The 22,840-nt window shown below is 39.1% G+C and overlaps 1 protein-coding gene across 1 annotated transcript in view; it reads left to right on the forward strand.

The window, feature by feature from the left end:
- SLC7A11 (solute carrier family 7 member 11) overlaps positions 1–6,534 on the forward strand; it is a 57,260-nt gene extending 50,726 nt beyond the window's left edge. Inside the window, exon 12 of the mRNA XM_072334878.1 lies at positions 4,125–6,534. Coding sequence (XP_072190979.1) covers positions 4,125–4,192 — 68 coding nt within the window. The 3' untranslated portion in view covers positions 4,193–6,534. The remainder of the gene's footprint in view (positions 1–4,124) is intronic.
- Positions 6,535–22,840: the final 16,306 nt, after the last annotated feature.

The following is a 22,840-nucleotide window of genomic DNA, read 5'->3' on the forward strand; positions in this document are numbered from 1 at the left end:
TTTCTACTAGAAAGAAATCATTGTCACTTATTATTTTCTTCTTTTCTCAATGAACGTGAGAGGAAGTTAGCAACATGCAGGTAATTTTCAAAAGACGAATTAAGAATATAGGCAAAATACTTGAGAGATGGGAGAAATGAAACTAAAAGAAAATCTCTGCTGCAAAACAGAAGACTCAGCCCCTGAAAAATTTCAGCTACAGATAGTTTTAGTGAATATACTTTGTTGTGTATACTGTCCTATAATATAGGTGGTGAACTGAAAATCTGTGTTGCCTTTTGTGCTGCACTGTTAAAGGATGCTTTAAAACAAGATGCTCACAATAAGAGCATCTTGGTATTTATATGTATCACACTATAACCTATTATTCATGTTTTTATATGTGCATAGATGGTAAAAATGTAGTCTTTATATCTCATCTGTTGTAAAATCTATGATTTTTCAGTTCATTTCTGGAAATCCATAGACAATAAAGCAGAAAATATTTACATTAAGAAGGTGTTAGTTTAAGGCGATCGGTTTTTGCTCTACTTAATTTTATATCAGGAAAGTTGTAAATTACATGAAATACACTGGGACTGAGTAGAAGATTCAAGTGCAAGTGAAAATAATTGTGTGCAAAAAGGCATTCTATTAAATAGTTGTTTGTGTGTAATTTCTCAGACAAATAGACATTTAGGAACTTGGAGATTTTCCCTTATCATACTCTGGAGACTTTTAGCATTTTCTGTGAAGACTCGGAGGTTTTGGAATATAGTCGCTTGAATCTCTGGCCACAGGATGCCAGTGTTGAACCACATTACTTGGATGAGAGAAAAAATGTTCTCTTTAAGGTAGTCTGGGTGTATGTGGAGCTCATTCTGCCAGCTGTGACAATGAAGGTAAATCTTCTAGCTTTTCAGATAACACAAAATTCTCGTCCTAGAAGGGAGGCCAGGTGCCTGTGTGATGTGTGTGGACACACTGTGCTGGCTCAGGGGGGAGAGCAGCGGGTGCCAGGCGGTGGGTGAAACAGCTTGTTTGCTCTGCAATTATTATTCCCAAAATAACAACAGTAATGACAGAAAAGCGATGTTGACAGTTTTTAGGTGGTGTGGAGAGGCGATTTTCTTGTTAAATATAAAGATTTTTTTTTTTATTATTATTTTTTACCTCTCAGAGTAAGCAATAAACATTCAGCATGGAGTCATTATTAAACTGGCATGACTTTCTAAAAGCTAAGGGTGCTTCTCTGTATAGCCCGAGAGCGTTTTTCAAAGTCAATGAATGAGGATGAATTCACTTAAGGTACCTCTGTGAGATACAGGAAGAAACAGTCATGGCACAGCTGACAGATTGTTATTCCTGCTTTGAAACCATATGCATTAGATGAGTTTAGGCATGAAAGAGTAATTCTGGACACAGTGTAAGTGGACACTGTGGAAAAATTGATTGCAATTCACCAAAGGCAGATTTTTGCCAGATCAGCTGGGTAGCTGTCTTTGAGAAGATAACTGATTTTTCCAGACAGAAGGAAAATGCAATAGATCTAGTGTATTTAGACTTGAATGGAGCATTCTGTGCAGTACTGCTGGAGGTCGGAGCTGGTTGGTTGGAGCATAGTGTCTTGCTGGCAAGGCTGTGCCCAGTGTGCCGGTGGCATGGGTCTCTGTCTGCCCATTTGCAGTCACCTTGTTGGGGTGAATGTCACTTGCTCATCTCCCCAGACATGCCTTGCAACATGCTGCAAGATCCCAGAGGTACAAAACCATCTCCACATAACATTTGTCTGGATATTAAGTATAGATTTTGTAATGATCAGAGGAGAGGGATGTTGAACAGCTGGGAGTAGTGAGTTCAAATACCAGGCCTGAAGATGAGTATGCATTACCCAAGAAATTCCCTCCAAGACTGAATGTCTTTGTTCTTTGGATAAGCACATTTTGACTGTCCTTAATGGCATTTACATTGCCTATTCTCTTTACCAAATTACTGTATTGAACAAAAGATTACTTCACAGTTGGAGAGGTTAATAGGGTCTGGGTGGTATTTTGCAGTGGGAATAACATTTTGTTCTTTTCCAAAGGAAGTTTGCTGTAGTACCAAATGTTCTGGGACAAATAATTTTCAGCTAGTACAGGTTTCATTTGACCTCTGCTTGCTTGCTTTTTGTACAACTAATGTGAAAATGAAAAGAAGTCAAGTCTAGCAAATCCTTTGAAGCAGATGAATGTGTAAAAGGATGTGACACCAGCACCAGGACTCTTCCAGTTGGACTTCTCAGTTGAAAACCCAACCATAGATTCATGCTTTATTTCTTTACAGTGGATTAAATTGGAAGGTCTTTAAAAGTTGAGTGCTGCTTCCTTCATAGCCTGAGCCCATACTAGAAGGGAGACTGTTTATATAACAAAATGTCTCCTTTGGGATTGTGAACAAACACTAGAGGATGATGCTTCCTCACTCAGGACACGGTATCATCCATTGTTCTCTTTTTTGAGTGTGCAATGCTGTGATCCACAGGAAATTTACTCAGTGTATGTTGCTGACGATCATATGTTTGGTCTTATAAATATGCAAAAAATTACTGCTTTCTTTACCCTTCCAAGCTCTATGTGGCACTCACAGAGCTACCAGCTCAGGGCTTTTTTTTTTTTGGTGAAGGTTGTTGGACCTTATTCACAGTGACTTCTACACTTAAAATGTGAAATAAGAATTGAAAGTAGAAACAAAAGGTGTCTTTACTGATGATTCTTTGTCTCATTACAAATGGAAATGTGGTCATGTGAATCCAGTTATTGCTTAATCCAAATACTGACTGATGACAGAATGAAATGTTCTTACACTGTCTTACCTTGAGTATAGTGCAAACAAAACCAGCCAAACAAGCAAGTCAAACCCCTCACCCCCATGCTTGTGTGATTGCTTCTCCATTTGCTACTACTGCATGGAGGTAGAAGAAGGGCAGCTGCCTCCTACCATAGGGAGGGCAAGGCCTGGCTGCTGGGCCTGGTTAGTCTAAGAGGATATTGACGCTTCAGCTCAGCTTGACACAAAGTCTCTTTCTTCTTACTCCTTTGCTCATCTTCAAGCCTGGAAGGTGTGGACCAACCAGGGCAAACCCCTGCAGGCTTCCCACTGCTGGCTGTCCTCCTGCCCTTCACCCTAAATCAACACAGCCCAGATCTTAAGTCCCTGCTGCTGGAAGGGAGAGAGATGGAAGAAAATGCAGTCCCTGTTGAATCTCAGCCTCTCTGACTCCATCAATGTGTAGTCTGAGGGCACGCTGGCTTTGCGCTGTGCTGCTGACCTCCAGAGGGAAGAGCAGAAGATGGCAGAGGCTGTTAGACAGCAAAGCAGGAAAGCTGTTCTGGTTCATGTCTTCTGAGAGCTGCGCTGCTTTACCCTTCTCACTCTGCACTGGTGTAGATGCTGACACATAGTACTAGACAGGGAAACAAGAACTTTCTCTCAAAATAAATCCTGCTAGCTGAAAATGTGTTGCTGAAAATGAAAGAAGAAAGACAAAGAAGTGGTAAAAGAATGCTCTTTTACTCTTCAGTATATAAATGAACTGTGTCATTTATGAATCAGTTCTTTAAAAAGGAAACCTCTAAATACACAGGATGGAAATATGTCCATGGTGACCAAGAATGTAAAGTTTCTTTATACGTGTGACATCCTCAGATCTATGAAGCATTATAATCATTTTCTTTCTTCTGCTGTTTCTTTGTGTTGTTTCCTTTTTTGGTTAGGCAGAACTTGGCACAGCTGAATTAACTTGTTTGAACCCTTCCAGAGTTTTATTTTAACATTACAACGGTGTTAAAACTAAGCAGTTGCGGAGAGCAGTCATGTTTTATGGTAGTCCTTAAATGCATGCATACCTTTATTGAACAAGTGTATACCTATATACCCTTCTGTTGTTATTTTATATAAATATCATTAGATGAGAGGAAAAGAACACATAGTTAAAAAGACAATAAAATAAGCCAGGCATTTAAATGATATGTGCACCAGGTACATGTAACTCATGAACACTATCTGCAAGCTGGCTGTGTAGCAGATGAGGTAGTTTTCCTGGCTGCTTCTTCCTTCTCCATCCATCCAAAAAATCTCCCACGTGTATGCTTTTGTTTTTGCAGACACTGTAACTGAAGCATTGCAAATCCTCTTGGAAGTTGTCCCGTCAGAGGAGGACCAGAAATCATGATCTGCATCTACTCGAAAATGCAGCCTTTGGCTTGATGTTTCATTCCAACCTGAGGAAGAGCTTGCAGAGATGTCTTCCTCCTCCTAGTGCTCTGCAAAATGGAGGAACAAATCACAGTTGAGATGGATACTGAGTGTATCAGTTACCAGAACTGTATTTTATGATGTTGCAATGTTTTTTTTATGTGGTTTGTTTATATGCAGAGAGCAAGAACTTGAGCCATAAGGGCTCTTTACTATTTTTGTTAGTGTTATGTTTTAATGAAACATAGGTTCTTCAAGCAAGGATTTTTGCTGCATTGTCACTGAAAATAAGTTTAAGCATTGTGTAAGTAGCAGTCAGGTGTACTGTGAAGAACGTATCCTACTTGCTGTCCTGAAGAACCTGCTCTCACTAGGGAAAGGGGGAGATAAAGCTGCTGAGTATCACTTAATAATGTTCTTCCTCTCCCTCTGTTTGGCAGCCCTAATTTACTTATGTCTTGCTTGAAGCACCAGTGCATTGATGCAGAAATACAGTGGTTTCTACTGTGTTTGTGGTAGCAAGATCAAGGTACAATATAACATATAAATGCATCTTCTGAGAATTAGTATTTCTACCAGCAGGACAGGTAGATTTCAGCCTAGGGGCAGTAATTTCATACATGCTCAAGTTTCTACCAGTCAGGAAATTATGATTATTTTTGCCAACGTTTCTTTTTCTATGTTTCTATGGGAAATACAGCAACAGAGTAATTACCTTCAAATCAGTATTTGAATCCAATCTCCATTGGTATATGAATATTTTCTATCTGGAAGCATACAAACCTGCATTTATCAGTCAGGCAAACATGATTTTAGAGTTTTAGATAATTACTTGTGGGCAGCAAATCAATAATGGTCACTGGGTTTATAATCTGTGGGAATTTTGTATAGACACGGCAATAAATGCAATATTGTTTTATTTGTAAGGTGTAAGGCAAGCTACAACAGATTTATTGATTTGAGTTGGGAACACACCTAATCTGTGGGTTTTTTATTCAAGCACACTCCAGTTAATTGGGATTTGAAACACCCAGGAACAGGTGCTTTGCCATCTTCCTGGTTTTATCTCCGCTGAAACAGAGAAAAGCTATCAGAACTGATAAAATCAAACTAAACTGAAGTTTCACCTTCAGAATGATGTTTGATCTGAGAATTGGCTCAAATACGAGCTGAAATTTTGCCCTTTTAAAAACAAAAAAATGTGGATAAGGAATTTTTTTAATGCTTAAAAATTCAGTTTTATATAATTAACAAAGACTACTCAACCTTAAGACTATGGTTTGTTATCACTCTGTTAAGAATATAATGCTTAAACATTGAATGCACTACTTTTTGAGCTGTTTGCTATTAGCAAATCTTACGTTTCATGAAAACTTTCATGAAATTAAGCAACATTAGACTTCCTAAATAGGGAAGAAAGCACAACTAATAGCTAGACCACTACAGTAAAGGGAGACTGTATTTTGTACACGTGTTGTATATATCCAGAATATTTACCATTTTAAGGGTGTACAGTAAAATATCTTAAAATTCCTAAATGTTTTTCTTTCTTGTATTTCTATAGTGGAATTTCACAGAAGTGGGGAAATGGGAATAACTGATGATCTAGAAGAGTGGTAATTTAAGAGAGAGAACATTCTCCAAACTATTTTTACTTTAAGTATTTGCTGTTTACGGTAACTTAAGTGTTATTTGAAACTTATTTTAGGCAAACATTTTGAGCTAGATTTTTGTGCTGACAGTGCATGCTTTTTGTTAGTATTTACACATGGGGCAGAAGTGTGCTTTTGAGGCCATCTCCTGCCCATCACAGTCGCCCACGTTTTGGCCTGTGTCAGTGTGGAGCACCTTAGGTGTACACCATATCCATCCATTTTTAATGGAACCAAAGGCTTTTTGCCTTCCAGGAGCAGGGCTATCACATTCCTTGCTTGTGGAATCCCACCAGAGCAAAGTCTCCTTCACACTGATACTCTGGGCAGCACGGCTTCTACATCAGTTGTTTAACTCCGTGTATTCACTCCTGTTGTGCCCTATTACTTGAAGATTTAGGCATAGTCAGTGTTAATTTGTAGAAATAATGGCTCTGTAAGTATAACTGAATGTTACTTTATTTCTGTTGTTTTTGCCATGGTGGACTTTAAAGTTTAGGAATGTTTCTGAAGTCGGACCCAATGACTGTATTTTACTGTATTTTCTGTTCATGTAAGGGATTAATTTGTCCTGAGAGAGCTCCTTCAACTTATTGTTTGTGAAGATGTATATTTTGGGAGAAAAAATGTTGCCTGAAAAATTAAAAAAGACTAATTTTTTTTTTTTGAAAATGCCTTTTGATTCTAATTTCTATTTTAGCTTCTTTAGCATGCACAATTACCACACACTGTTCTAATCAGATCTCCATTGTGTTATAAAAGTCAGTATTGAAGACTTTTATTATGCATAGAAATGATGCGTGTCATCACAAAAGGAGAGAATACAGGTAACTATATATATATATATATGTATATATAAACTATATATTATATATACATATATATATAATATATATAATATATATATAAAAGATGTGGAGTTGTTTTTTAAGACTTTTGAAAATATTCTCTTCAGTCTCATAAAGGAATTTCTTCTGGGATAATAGATAAATTATATATATGTTCTTCGTGTTAGGGCCTGAGGTGATCATGCTGATGAGAGTGCTCTGTGAAGAATTTAAAGATCCTTAAATGTTTTGCTGTTTTTTCTTGCCCATACAACTATTGATCCACTGGGCTTTGTCAAACCATTTCTTTCTTTGTTTTTAGGTGGGTGCTGCTCTTCTTTTTTTTTCTTTGCACCAAAGGCAGCGGAAATGAACACTTTATGCAAGTAGAGAATACATCTGAGGTTTAATACATCTCTGAGAGAAGCAGGTCAGCATTTGAAGCCTCAGAAAACCTGACCTAACTTTGCTCCCCCTGATCCAGCCTGCTGTGTGGCCTTAGGCATGATCACATCGGCAGGCACTGCTCTGGCCCCTGCAGCCTGCCCGCAGTATGATGTGGGTGCAATGTGCCCTCCTTCCCTTCCTTCTACAGGACCTGTGTCCCACCCTGGAGCCTGCCTTGTCTTTCATGAGGCTATTGGGCAGGTACCAGTTTATAAACTTCTCACACATCTAGTATCTCCTAGAGGTGTTTGTTTGTGTTTGTGAAACAACTTCCTTGTTTTTTATTGAGTTTTTGGTGCATTTTTCACTTTATACAGATACTGTTGCTTACTTTTACTCTCATTTGTGTATATCAAATGTTGCCTTTTAATGTTAACACACTGTAAAAATGGGATTTAATCTGATTTGATATAAATATGCATTTGATCATAATAAATTAAGGGCCAAGCTCGCTTAGGGAGAGACAAGCTTGAGAAAACTGAGCTGTCACAGGTCATGATGTGTCCTGTGCTAAGACCTAAGATTCATCTCATGGGTCCCTCACTACAAGAAAGTCACGAAGGCCTTGGAGCTTGTTCAGAGAAAGGCAACAAAGCTGCTGAAGGGTCTGGAGCACAGGTCTTATAAGAAGTGGCTGAGGGAGCTGGGATTGGTCATTCTGGAGGAGAGGAGGCTCAGGGGTGACCCTATTGCTCTCTATAACTGCCTGAAAGGAGTTTGTGGTGAGGTGAGGCTTGGCGTCTTCTCCCAGGTAACTGTGATAGGATGAGAGGTAATGGCCCCACGTTGGGAGATTCAGGTTGGATATCAGGAAGAATTTCTTCTCCAAAAGAGTGGTCAGGTGCTGGAATGGGCAGCTGAGGGATGTGATGGAGTCACCACCCTGAAATGTTCAAGAAATGTGGAGATGTGGCACTTAGCAACAGAGGTTAGTGGGCAATATTGGTGGTAGATGGATGGCTGGACGAGGAGGTATTCTTAGAGGTTTTTTCTGAATTCAGTGATAAAGTTTCAAAAACAAGTATTTAGAGTAGATGAGATGATTTTTGGAGTCATTTGCAGTTCCATTCTTAAGGAAGGAGATGGGATGGCTAGTGTAGAAGTGCTGAGATGAACCTGAAGTTACTAAAAGCGCTTATAACATAAACCAACTGATACAGAGCATCACAATTTCCTCCTAAGAATTACTTTCTTTTTCAATTAAAATTGCAATAGATGTTTCTTTTGAGTGGAACACACTGTGTTTTCCAGACTTTCTAATTTGAATCAAAGTCAAACCAAGCAACTTTTCCAGAAGGTAGTTCATCTGTCTTTGAGTACATAGCCAGTTCGTATCTCAGCATTCTGTGGAAATGTTTTTGGAAGTTGCTTTAATATTTCAGCTGAATGTATATTCTTTTTTATTTCTGAGGAAAATCAACCTTCAATTGAGAATATTTCAAGTATCCTAAAGAAAACGATTAAGTTACCCTGTCCACAGCATAGGCAACTACTTGTGTCAACACAGCAAGAAGCAACAGGGTAAAAAGGACTTTCTGTAACATTTACTAAGTCCTGAAGTTTTGCTTCAAGCATCAGACAAATTCTAGAATACAGACAATTTTATCAGTCATGGTATTAGAAAACCAGCTGTAGATCTTTCTGCTCGCTGCCATGAATAGGGGGCAGGGTACAGATTCCCCTGTGCACAGGAAGCTGTCCTCTGCAGATTACTTGCATGAAATGCCTCCTGCTGACTTGCTGGGACATGGCAAACTGGTGCTGAATTTCTTGTTGATGTTCAGAAGCCTGTAGTTTTTCTTTTTCCTTTTTTTTTTTCTTTTTCTTTTTCTTTTTCTTTTTCCTTTTTCTTTTTCTTTTTCTTTTTCTTTTTCTTTTTCTTTTTCTTTTTCTTTTTCTTTTTCTTTTTCTTTTTCTTTTTCTTTTTCTTTTTCTTTTTCTTTTTCTTTTTCTTTTTCTTTTTCTTCTTCTTCTTCTTCTTCTTCTTCTTCTTCTTTTTCCTTTTCTTCTTCCTTTTCTTTTTCTTCTTCTTCTTCTTCTTCTTCTTCTTCTTCTTCTTCTTTTTCTTCTCCTTTTTCTTCTTCTTCTTCTTTTTCTTCTCCTTTTTCTTCTTTCTCTTTTTTTCTTTTTCCCTACATGTTAGTCCATGCGTAATTTGATTTCTGCTATTGTCTATTGCAAAGGAACTGCTGGGGAGCATGACTACAATTGACACACCTATTCAGTTTACATTGGCTTTCTTCTTCTTTTTTTTTCCTATTCAAAGGAACTTTTGAAATACTCTTTTCCTTGAAGTGCAAAGACCCAAATGGATTAAAAACCTTTCTCAACAAAGGCTTGACTTTATCAAGAGAGCGTTTGGATTCTCTTTAAATCCCTTGCAACAGGAATATCTACAACATTGTGATCTAAACCACAGCTTTGATATTTTCTAAATATCATGTTGGTGGTGTTCCAACACGGTTATAAAAGGACTAGGATGGGTTTTATGCTTGCATAGCTCATTCTCTTTCCCACAGCGTGAGCTAAAATACATTCCCACTGCTCAGCTTTCCTGCAGGTCTTTTCCCACTCACAGGAATTCACCCAGACCTCCTCTGAGAGGGAACCCCCTCCCCTCCTCTGGGGTGCACCTCTCCACACAGCAGGATGCTGTGGAAGCTAATACATGTTGGCTGCAGATGAATGCTTGGCAGAGCCCAGGGCTCGGTCTGACAGGGGGGAGCTGGAGTCCTCAGCCTGAGGAAGAAACTGACTTTTACAATCCCCACTCCTACTCAAAACATATTAACATTGTTACCTAGGAATTTTGGCATTTTTTTTTCCCTCCCTGTTTGTTATAAGAGGTTAAAATGTTATGGGATATTTTTCTAATTTTACCCCCTGCTATTGGCTCTGCCTCAAGAAAGCTATTTGATGCTGTTTTAGCTGCCAATATCTCTTTGCCACTCAGTCATTACAGTGTAATTGGATCTAAAGTAGATGTATAATTTGCTGCTAGCGATGTTGGCTTGTCTTAATTATGATATCCAGCTGATTTCTAAGGATACTGATCAATGAGTATGCATAGCACAGCAAACAGACTTGTACATCTGGATGACTGAGTCTTTACAAGAACCAGAGTTTTCATGAAACCAGTATAAGACACCATGTAAAAGTATCAGGGCAGGACCTCTGGTTTAAGGCAGATGGCTACTTTCAAAATGCCCAGGAAACTGCACAAAGACTGATGTACTCCGGACTGTGTTTCTGTGTGTGCTCTGTGAGGAAATGAGGATTAAGTATGAACTCAAGCAGATGATTCCTCTGTGCATTTCCCCTGTGCTCTCTCCTGCCTTCACCCTGGCTGAAGGTTACAAATAACTTTTCACTGAGAGTATTTCAGTGCCTCCTCTGCAGGCCAGCTTTTCAAGACATCTGTATTTAATTTTAAGCTGGGTGCTATTCTTGCCCATGCACGTTCAATCTTTTTTTCTAAGGCTCATATTTTTCCTCATCTGAAAACTGTCATGTCATAGACAACCAGTTCTCCAGGCTATAACAGTAATTTTAAAACCTAAAATGATTGCAAGTTGTGGCCACATGAGTCTCACCCAAGAGCTTCTCTCTGCCAGGTTCCTACAGCTTTGCTTGCAGACTGCTCAGACAGCTGAGCACACTGCACCCAGGTCCTGCAGTGCATCCACACCATTGGACTTTATGTGTTCCAAGGTCCCATTGGAGGCCCCAGCATGGCTGCCTGCCCCAAGTCATCTGGGTACCTGACAAACCCAGCTGCAGGTTATGAAAGCTCCGTGGGGGTACTGGTAGGTTTGTACAAATTGAGTGATGGTATGCAGAGTGGTGAATTCTGTGATTAGCCGTCCTTGCATGCTTTATTACTTGCATATATTCAATTACCGAGTGCTTTACTAAAAATTTCCTTTTTACCATTTTTAGAGGGGTGTTTCAGGTTTTCTGTGTTCTGATTACCAAAAACCTGCAGCAGGCAAAAAAGCTTCCAAGGGAGTTCTTGCTGTATTTTTGTTTGACATACCACACCAAGCAATTCAATATTCATAAATTACTTTTGGCTGCTGTTAGTATTTCACAGCTCTGTTTGCTAATTCACGGGCCAGATATATTTAAAATGAATCATTAAATGTCAGGAGATTTGGTGCTCGTTGCGCATATAACAGTTCACTACTGAACAAAGCTCCAGCAGTTTGTACTGATGCTAAACTCTGGCTACCTTTGATTTTATAATAAATATAAGCGTCAGAAAGAGGCAGGATAAATCAGATCCTGCTCTGTCAACCTGGCAGAGATGATTGATCGCACCTTTCTGACAGCACAGCATTTGATTGCAAGTCCCATGCAGCTCTGCTTTAGATCATACAAAGGCATCTGGATGATGAAAAGCGTGCTAGCTGGGAAGATAGCATACAGTGCTGCACCAGTGTCGTATTTATCCAGCGGTATGTGTACTCTAAAATGCTTCAGGCTGTAGCTCATGCTAATAATTATCTCTTGTGTTGAATCCACCTTGACCCATTTTTATTCTTTTACCCATATTTTAAACAGAAATTGTTTTCAAATTCCTTCCCAAAATGGAAATGTAAAGCCTTTATCTAAAACAGACACATGTGGGAAATAAAATACCTATCTCCGTGCTCACTGAGAGTTGCTACATTTAGAAATGAAATCATTATAAGGTTAGGTGGTCATCCAAACACTCCCCTTCTTCCTGCCTCAGAAAAAAAAAAAACGGCCTTTGTCAAATAGAGCATCTGAAAGAAACCAATCCTGCAGATCCAGGTGTGATTTGTTTCTGTGTGCCTCTCAGCAATGGATGTCTGCTCCAAAGTATGTACTTGAAACAGGCTTGGAAATGGAGCAACCTCCCTGAATGGACAGGGTGTAGGAAAGCAGTGTGGGGCTACTCTCTCTTCCTGCTTTCCCTCCTCCGGGAGCAGCATGGATTGTTCAGATGCTGCCCATGGTGAAATTGTGTCATTTACCTTACAAATGTGCCAGTGTACAAAACACAGGCTGGTGCAATACGATGCTTTTTCTCACAACGGTTTTCAAGATGTCGTTTAAGATGTATTTATGTTCAACACGTATGCCTTTCATTTGGCTTCTTCTTACAGTGCACATGTGGTTTTATATATATACATATGTATGTATTGTTTAGGGCAAGCTGTGCAGTGATGCACTCCTGCGTTGCGAGTTTAAGAAAATCAATAAAATATTATTTAATGCATGTCAACTTCATTTTTAATACTATTTCTAAAGTAAATTGCAGAAAGCATATAACCATACTCCATGGAATAATAAATTGATACAGAATGTGTGGGGAAAAGGCAATAAGCCAGAATCATTAGAGAGCTCAGCGTGCTGCTCCAGCAACACAAAGCAGCCATAAACCTGAGGTTGGAATTTCATGCAGCAAATGGTGTACACCAGTAAATCTGGCCCTGGTAATTTTATTGCAAACGACATACAAGCCAGAAAAATGTTTAGATAATTGAAATTAACACTTTTAACAGTGATCTATAAAACAATGAATAATAATTAGGAGCTCCTTTCAAGCTCTCCGCAATAAGCTTGCAGTCTCTCTGAATGTTTTTCACTATTATAAATGAGTGAAAATAAGATGGACCCTCTTTTCTTTATGCACAGTTAATGGAAACATCTTTGTGGGTAGGGTGTCCTATCGGCACCTTTTTGCCACACACTGCAATCGTGCCTGAAGTGATGGCTTGTTCTTTTGAACTTGGAACAAAGCTAGAGGGAAATGAAAATGGAAAAGATTAAAAAAAGAGAGCTGCTGGAAAAGCATAACACAGATCATTATGATTATCATTATTTATTATTATTGTGTATTGATGCAAATCTGCACCTGTCTTTACCCACGGAAAAAAGCCTGTGCATGTCAGTTTGTGCAAAAGCAGTTCTTGGATACGCATAAATACTGCTACAAACTTTGAGAATGTGAGAGGTTTGGGGTAGTTTTTTTCTAGTACTTTGAGGCTGAAAAAATTCCATTTTGTACTTCATCAGTAACACATTTTTCAGCACTGCTCTTAAGATATGACCATTTCCTTTCTTTCTTAGTAAACTGATGAATGAAAGGATTGGATCTGTTGGGTCATAAATCACCTTTTTGATGTTGGATCAGTTGTATGAATCATAGTATGATCAGGTGATCGGTCACCCTCTGCATTTATGCTGCCTCCCAACAGGCATGTATCCAAGACATGCCTTCAAAACAAGCCTGGGAATAGGTCTGTAGGGTCTGGGAATACTTCCTTGCATCAGGTTGGGCACGTGGGTGAAATCTTTCTTTGTGGTTCGGAACAAAAAACCCAGTGGACCCCCACTATAAGCTGATGTTGTTCAAGAATTCCTTGCAGTGGTTCTGACACAGGTTTTGCTGGCTGGACTCTGTGTGGAAATCTGGCCACCGCTTCCCAAGCTATCAATCTGAGTTCTTTCATGAATACCAAATTCATTTAAAAAAAAAATAAATCAGATTCAATAAAACAATTTCTGTAAGGGAAGCGGCAGCATTGGGAGAGCGACTGAAATACGGTTTTGCATTAAATTCTTCTTTTTGCTGGATAATATGGATGCTTCAGAAGCACTACTGCAAACATTTTAAAAATAACATCCAATCCTCCAGACTTATATAAAACCTTTTCCCTCTAATAAAAATGGATGGATGTGGGTATGTGAGCGTGTGTGAGAGGGGGAATACAGAATTACAGGTGGTCTCAGCATCTAAAAGCAAATCTTTGGATGCCAGCACAGAACTGTAAGAGAGAGGGCTGTGCTGCCACAGTCTGGGGACAACGCTTTGGAATTAAGAATGTCACAACCTATTAGGAAGAAGTTTGGCTGTGATGGTTTCTCTTGGCTGGGTGGAGGAAATGGTTGTTTAAAGCAAACTGTGGTTTGCTGGCCTCTGCCCTGGCTGCACCCATGGGTGCTGCTGAATTAGTGATAATAAAGGCTTGGGAGAAAAAGGTGGCTTTTAGGATCCATCCAGAAATCGGTGTTTGTGACAAATGCAACCTGTCCGGACACTTGCCAGCTGTGAGGCCTTTTATACTGAGCAACAATGCAACTGAATGTATCAAGGTTTCCAGTGTCATGTGCATTTCTGTGCTCCTCTGTCCATAGGGGATAATTATTTCAACTCCCTGGAGAGCCAAGTCCATCTCAAAAAAGAAATAAGAGCCTCATTACTGGAGGGCAGTTGCAAAGGCTGACTTATTTAAAGAGGCTAGAAAAAAGAAGAAAGTTAGCAGTAGGGAGACAGACTGCATTGAGGATTAGGGCAATGCAGTGACAGTCACTGCCTGTTAGAAGAAATGGGAAAAGTTTTGTCCACATGGCTTTCAAGACATGGTGCCTTAAAGGGGCAGCTACGGGCTTGAAGTCCTCTTAAAGAAGGCTGCCAAAGAGCCAGCCCTGCCTTGCCTTGCCAGAGAAAGGCTGATGAGTGAAACCTGAGGACCAGGGGAAGGATGTCTGAGACAAGCTGCACTGACTAGCATGGAGCTGAAAAGAGGTCGGAGCTGCTGTGTTCATTTGTACAAATGCAAAAGGAACACTCATATAATCCTTGCGAGTTCATTGTTTTTCCTTCCATATTTCCCCTTGTTTATTTTCAGCCTGAAAATTATAAATTTGGACATTTTCCACCACTAGGCATGATTTGCCTTTATGTGCTTGTCCCTTTAAAGATGTTCTCCCTCTCTTTTTGAGCCCATCTAGGAAGAAAATGGCCATTTGTGTGTGTGTGTGTTAGTACTGCATTTTGGTTTTGGAATGGGAGAAGGGAGCTTCAGCGGGAGAAGAGAGAAGCCACGAAGAGCTCATGGGTGGATATGAGCCAGGTGGATATAAGCCTTCAGCAGGTACTTACACGTAGCCCCCTGAGCCCAGAGGACAAAGGTGACAAGGCCATAAGAATGTAGTCTGATCAGATTCAAGGATCCCTAATGCAAATAATTTTCTGGAAAGGTTTGTCACCAATACACAGGTATACTTTTTCTAATGATTCATTTGAAAATTGCATCTCCTTTCTTTGTGAATATTGTATCTAAGAAAAATTGTAGCTCCCTGAGACTCAGCTGATACTCAAGTGTTTCCAAGTAACATTATTTTGAGTTCTCTTGTATACGATTGAAGCAGTACATCAATAAAACAACTGTGGTTGATTAGGATAGGAAAAAAAATATTGTTTCTGTTTTGCTAGGATACCCATTACAAACACTGCAGTTCAAATGATGATGAAAAGAACATGCGCAAAGTGCTTCAGTTACAATTGTGTCTTTGAAGTAATAAGAAAAACATCTTAAAAAACAGTGACAGATTTTGGATGACTCTGATCTGGAGTGTCTAATTTCAAATATTTTGAGCTTAATTTTCAGCCTTAAGTGAAACTTTCACAGCCTCTATTTTGGAGCTTTATTTGATGCAGTATTTTTTTTCTCCTGAAGAGTGTAATGTGTTTCTTGTGCACAGCACTGGCTGTGTTACCAATGCACTTTGAAATTTTTGCCTGCAGAGCCTGCAATTTAACTTTCCATTAATAAAAGGTTTTGTTCTTGAGAGGAAAAAAAGAAAAGACAGATAGACTTTGTTTTTATTATCTGTGCAATGGATGTAGTTTATATTCCTGTATTCTAGGCAGTGCTGGGAGCGGACCAGGGGCTATCATTCCAGAGACAGTTATCTGAAGTCTAGGCGCAGTTATGGATTTTACATTAACAGCCTATTTTGCAGAAATCCTTTACTCCTCATTAACAAAATATAGGCCTGATGGGTACCATGATACTGCTGCTCTTTTATTTATGTTTCTGTTATTTCCAAAATTGATTGTAACTCCATTTTAGTTTGTTTTCCCATATATTACAATATGTCATATTTTAATGTGTTTCTTTCAGAAAATTTATTTTCAGAAGTTCTGGACGAGGAACTCTTATTTTTTTTTTCCCTGTCCTGTTTTTCATTATGTTTATTTGTAGTAATTGGTAATGGTAGCAGTACTGCATTTAGTCTTTCCATCAGACATCGTCACTATTAATCTATTTTTCTTGGTAGAGATTGTCCTTCCCCACTGTATCATTACAGGGACTTACAGGCACCCCTTACTGTTACCCAACCGCATATACTTAAAACCTAGGTTTGTTTCCTTGTCTACATACTTCAGTGAGCTTTTTTTCCATGTCCATGTCACACAAAAAGTTTTATTTTGCCAATTCATTTTATTCTCTCTTTATTTTAGACAGAGAAATGCATAGCTGTGCAAGGTCTACCACATTTGTACATACATTCATTTACACCTGGATAACAAAATAGAGAGTGCTTACTCTTTCACCTCAATTTTTTCTCCTTTAAATTGATCAGTGTGCAGCAAAGTTATATTTCAATTGCAAGAACAGCCTTCCAGAAATAAATAAATAAATAAACAAAGGGATGAGATTAAGAGCTAACATCACCACTGTGGAGCTGGTGTCTTCAAAGATGGATTGATTCCACCTGCATCTAACTATCTAAGAGCCAAGCACTTAGCCAATGAGAGTCCTGAAGCTCTCTATAGGCCTGGGAAAGAAACTGCCCTTTCCTGGAAGTAGAATAAGCACCTCTGGTGCCTGCTATCTGCTTCCCCAGAATGCTTCTTTCTTTGTGTCTGTAGTCTTGCTGCTTTTCATGTTGGCAACTCCTGGCACACTTCAGTTTACAGCTGTTGGAGTATGACAGGTTTTCTCATTGCACCCTCTGGAGGAGCCTGTTCCTTGTTGACCACAGAGGGTAGTCTACAGAGGCAAGGTAAGCTGTGCATGTGACTGCAAGTCAGCTGCTGTCAGTGGTTCACAACCATTCTACAAAAGGCATCTTGATGCCTGTCTCTGGGATGGAGGCAGCAATCTGCTTGTTATGGATTTTATACCTAAGGAGTAGGAGAAAAGATAGCTTTTCCCCTTTCTCATAGATAACCTCAGTACCAAAATGTTGACTGTTCAGTGATCTGACGAACTGATGGAAGATGAAGTTCAGGTCTCCCCTCTTAGGCACTGCTTTGTTGCTAGAGATACCCTCTATTCCCTCTCCTGAGCCTACTCCCCTCCACCTGCAGCTCTCATGTAGGCATTGCAGCAGGAAAGGACATGAGGGCATCAAAAGGAATGCCTTTATATTCTGCCTGGAAGAGGATTTTGCTCCATGTGCTTTCTCTCAGGTACTATTCAGAGCAAAGTAGTTCAGCAGATGACCCAGCAGTCTGCTTTTAGAAACAAATAAACTCTTGAAAGAGAAATCTAGTGTTCTGCACAGAAGAAAGTCAGCCTTAAAAACATGCAATCAGTGAGGATAAGAGGAAAACCTACTGCTTGTATAGAAGAAGAATGCTTTACAGCCCTAATCCATTACTAAAGGTTCCCATTCATCCTTGGCAATGAGATCAATTTGTGCTGAAAATTTAGCCCTATATGTGTGAATTGGATGCGATCTTATTAGTGTTTTACTGCATCAGGCCTGATAAACTCCCCAATCCATTTCAGTTAAGCTTATATTGATCCACTTAAGAGATCAATTTAGCTTTGATTATTTTTTGAGGTGGGAGGTGGAATGGGGGATTTAATTTGTCTCAGATTGAAGTTATGGGAAAAAAAAAAAGTAATTTAGCAATGGTAGTGTGTATGCACATGTGTGTACTTGCTCTCTCTCATGTCCACCCCCAGTAAAATGTTTAGGCAGTGGAGCTGCCTGCATGGTGCTTTGAATTTTCACTCTTGACTCTCTATAGTTCCTGATACTGCAGTTGAATGAGAGACTTCAGTGGCTGAACTGCAATACAGTTGAATAGTCAATGGGTAACAGAACCTTTCTGAAGTTCAGCTTGAAGTCAGCTGGTAGGATAGGTTAGAGGATTCTTGTCTCTGAAAAGAAGCTGAGAGTGGCTGAAGAAGACTGAACAAATGAATGTTTTCTATTCCAACATCCTAATTTCAGTTGGATGCAATTGTTTGAAGCTTGTAATTTAGGCTGAAGCAATGGGGTAGTCATAAATATTAACAGTGGACTAAGTTGCTACAGACTTCTATAGTTAAGGGCAAATTTTGAAGGTGGAGTGAAGGATAAGTTTAAAATATGAAATAGAAGGGCATTTATAGCCCTTGAGCAGTGCATTTGGGCTTAGTCTTTCATTACATTTACAGAGAGAACAAAGATAACTTCTTCCCACTAACTTGGATCCAAGGTTCAACACAGACATCTATCGTTTCAGAAATTTTAGGTGAAACTCAGTATGTATTTTCTATAATAGTTTTTGACTCTTCTTCTCTTAAAAGATACAACAGTACCTCCTCTAAGGGGTTACTGTCCTTTCTACTGCAGTGTATACATTTACAAGAGAAGGAAACTTTAGCTTTGCATCACACTTGCTGATATTTTTCTGTCAGCAATATAATGCTACAAATGACATTTTAAGAGGGAAAAACAAAGGGAAGGAAGGTCAGGATGCATTTAACATTTGCTCAAATACATTAGAAATGCAGGAATCATCTGATCACTATCAAAGGCAACTGTTCTATAGATATCTAGGTTAGAAGGGCCTACAAAATATCTATCTCGCTTGTCCCCAGCCTCACAGGTCACTAATCACTCTAATAGAGACAATAAGCAACGTGAGATTTGAAGTAAGAGAATCAAAGACAAAAGCAATCAATCACAGCAAGAGGCACAGGAGAAAAGCAGAAACAAAAATAGAGAAAGACTGAAGTTAGACCATGTGTATTGACATATGTGCCAATGTCCTACATCTCCAAGCCAAGCACAGAGTTTTGTTAGGTTAAGGTCAGCCCATCTGAACCTGTGAATCACTATATATTCTACACAATAGGAGCTAAAACTCCCACCTTTTTGTCATTGCCAACTCAGCAGGCCATCAGATCTGTCTAGACATGAGATCTGGCTTGTGTGTTGATACAGCATGTGCGCCTTTACATGGCATTTGCAGCAAGCCAGGGGAAAACAAGCCTCTCCCTTGGTGGGACTTCTTACCAAGTAAGAGGATTAAAATAGCAGTAAAAGCAATCCAGGCACCTATCAAATGCAGGATAAAACTCAAATGAAATATTTATTTTAGAGTTTAGCATGTAGAGATTATCTTCTTTTTTTCTTTTTCTTTTTTTAAAAAAAAATAAATGAAAAAGAAGGGTAGATGCTGCTGGCTGATGGGGGAAAAAAAAGGTAGATGGTGCCATCGATGAAATATTTAAGGCAAATGGATGTTAAAATGATAAGATAACATAGCTTCATTCTTAATATGGCTATCAATACCCCACCACTCCCAGCTACAAGGTACATCTTAATACCTCCTGAGTTTTTGGATTGTTTATATGGTTTTTTTTTTTTTGTTTATTTTTGTTTTTCTTTCTCCTGGCAAGAATGCAATTAAGTGTATATGCACAAATGGTGAGTTGTTTTTATGAGCAATTGTTGCCCAGGAGCATTTAATTTACCCCCCAGCTCTACCATAATGATGAAACCCAGTTCTGAGGTTAGAGAAATGTGGTTCTCAAACTTTTGGTGATCCTAAGCAAGAAAATAATGTATGGATTTTATCATCCATCATTGAAATTTATGGCATTGAAATAAAGAGCTAGCTAAAGGCTGACTCAGCCAAATGTATTCAGAGCATGGGCAGATGAGTACCTAAGTTATTTTTGAGGGGGAGAGCATGTCATCTAAATTAATACAGAAAAATTGCCTCATAAGTCATCTCCACCATTGCACTGCACTACACTGGTGAGAAGACCAGAGTTCAGTGCTGTACTCATTTTGCAGATGTAGCACTGATTCATCTGTTTTGGATCTTCATGTCGTTTCACACAGGCGAGTTGTAATGAGACTCAGATTAAGAAGAGGAGCAGCTTAGCTAGACCATTAAACTCACCATTAAATCTCAGCGAACCCTTCAAGAAGCCTAAGTCAGGTTCTAATGTGCTATATGCTATTGCTGATGACTCCAGTGGGAAAAAAAACCCTGAAATAGACTCTATTTTACCAAAAGGAATACTAGAAACAGAAGACTGGGCAACACTGCATAGCTATTAGTATGTGTCTAATCACTGTTTTTCCTGAACCTGCAGAGTAACCAAACCAAATATATTTTAAAGCATATGCTTACCACAGGTGTTAAGTTTTGTAGACCTACTTTTCACAATTATGATGAGCACTCTGGAGAAGTCACTATCAGTTTTCTTTTTATATTCTGAAGAAGTATTCTGAAGAATTCTGAAGAAGTGGTTCCTTTCAATGACAGCCTGTTTGGCTTGAAATTTTCTGGCTTTTTGTGTTTGGGAATTCTCTTGGATGAGTGCTTGAGCTTACCAAGGCACTTCTTTTGCATGGCTTTTCTCCAGAAAGGCACTGCCTTGCTTCACTCTGCTGCTAATGACAGCATAGCAGAGACACATACCAATCTGCTCATTAGAGAGCTGGAGAAACAGACTGCACAAAATAGCCTAATACCAATATGGAAAATGTAAACTTGACAGGGTTTAGAAGGAAGCTAAACATAGTCTGGCACAAGGAACTGTGAGAAGCGTAATGTAATCATATGTTCATGCTTTTATTGAGCATGGAATTTATTTGAGAAAGAAGAGTGAAGGATGCTTCACTCATAAGTAGTATTGCTTGTAAGGAGATAGCTGATTTCTCAAGTAGATTGCTTGATGAAGGACTGATAGTTTTTTCTTCAATTTTGTTTTTGTTATTATTTTTATTTTCTTTTCAAATTGAAACTCTTTCTGTTACAAATTACAACCTTTCTTTTCTAAGCAGATATTTCTTTTTTTTTTTTCTGATAGTTTTTCAAGGTTTTAGCGCATTGTGACAACACTCTGTAAACTAAGAAAATGACCTTTAACTCTCAACATATCTGTTTTGAAATTCATTGCTTGTACTGTTTGTATACTAACTGAGACACTGCCAGAAGAGTATCGAGATGATGATGACACACTCTTGCAAAAGGAAATCATAACCCAGGATATTCAGCACAGCTCTGAAAATGACAGAAGTGCACCAGAGAAAGCAACAAGCTGTGGCACTCTTTTAGAAATGGCTGGCTTTTGAGACAACTTTACTCAAAGGACTGAGCTGCCATGAGACCAGGAAAAACAGAGTTATGATTGAAAGAAAACACCTCTCCAGCATCTCCAAAAATGGAACTAATCCCTGTGCTGTGTGTGCTATTTTGTTGACTAGGCTCATAACAAAAATTAGAAGATGATATTTAAATACCATAAGGAGTGCAGAGAAAGGCAAAATGTGTACTCTGTGTGTGTGTGCAGAGGGGGAAAGGTAGGTTTAAGTGAATCTGTATATGAAATAGGTTTCGGAAGTATAATGCCTCAAGGCCTAGAAAGGTGATAAAAGGGGGTCTAACGGCACTACATAGTCCATAAGGAGGTCTGTGTAATAATATAGCAGAATGTGTTCACATTTGAAGGAAATGAATAAATAATCCATAGACCTCTTTTGAAAGGAAGGAATGAAAAGTTTAGAGTGTCCACTAAATCCCTAGCATTTTTCTCAGAAGACCTTTGATGACATAAAAGCAGGCTAACAAATGAACTAATTGTGCCAAGAAATAGATTTATGTATATATACGTACATACACAGATGTATACAATGGACTGGATGTATTTGATGAGTAGAGATGAAATACATTTGTTAATCTATCATAAATGACACACACGTATGTGGTTTTCCTCCCACTTGGTATTTACATTTCGATGATGGGGTCAGTCTTTCTGAACAGAAGCTGAGTCAAGTGTAAGGGCTGTGGGATGTGTTGTTATCTGCTTTTTTTGTTGTTGTTTACCCAAAAAGGAAAATTAAAAATCAAAGGTTCACAAACAAATGCGTGGCTAACATGCTGCATGGAGGAACAGAACAGAGCCAAGACAGCCCCTGGCAGTGGGCTCACACCACTGCAAACTACAGATTGTTTACAAAGTGGTAGATAAATTGCTATTGTAATTGTGAATAGCTGCAACACTGACAGATATGCTTCCAGAAGAGATGACAATGGTTGCTGCAGGCAAAACACAGCTAGGATTTTTTTAGCTGCAAGAATCCCCTGACTCTGCACCCACTTGTATATACTCGTGTGTATCCTCCATAGACCAGCTGTGCCCAGAGAGATGACACATGGTACAGCATGTTTGACATGTTTGAAGCACACCATCTCCTGTAGACAGAGAAGAGGTGACTGCACTTAACATGGCATTTCCCTATGTTTGCTTCCTGCCTTCAGTTGCCTTTTGAGTACAAAGCAGGTGAACGAGAATACTGAGCAGTGACCACCCTCATGAGGATGAAAGAGGTTGTCCAGAGATGTTTCTGTTAGCACATTTGTTCCAGAATTATAAGGTGATTTATTTAGACCCATGGAAAATGCAGGCACTTTGAAGCATCTTGAATCTACAGCAGAATTTTCAGTGCTAGCAGGTGATCTATTTTTTTTTTTCTCTTTAAGAGGCTCAATCAGGCCAAGCAGTTGAAATGACCTTGTCAGAACAAGATGTTCTTAGTCATCTTGAGAAATGTACAGAACAGGCTGCTAACTAGTGCACTTCATTAGGTAGCGTTACCTAAGTTTGGAAAGCTCAGAACTAGTTACTGAATCATGGAGGA

Source organism: Excalfactoria chinensis, chromosome 4 (genome assembly GCF_039878825.1).
Source record: "Excalfactoria chinensis isolate bCotChi1 chromosome 4, bCotChi1.hap2, whole genome shotgun sequence".
Classification (NCBI taxonomy): Eukaryota; Metazoa; Chordata; class Aves; order Galliformes; family Phasianidae; genus Excalfactoria; species Excalfactoria chinensis.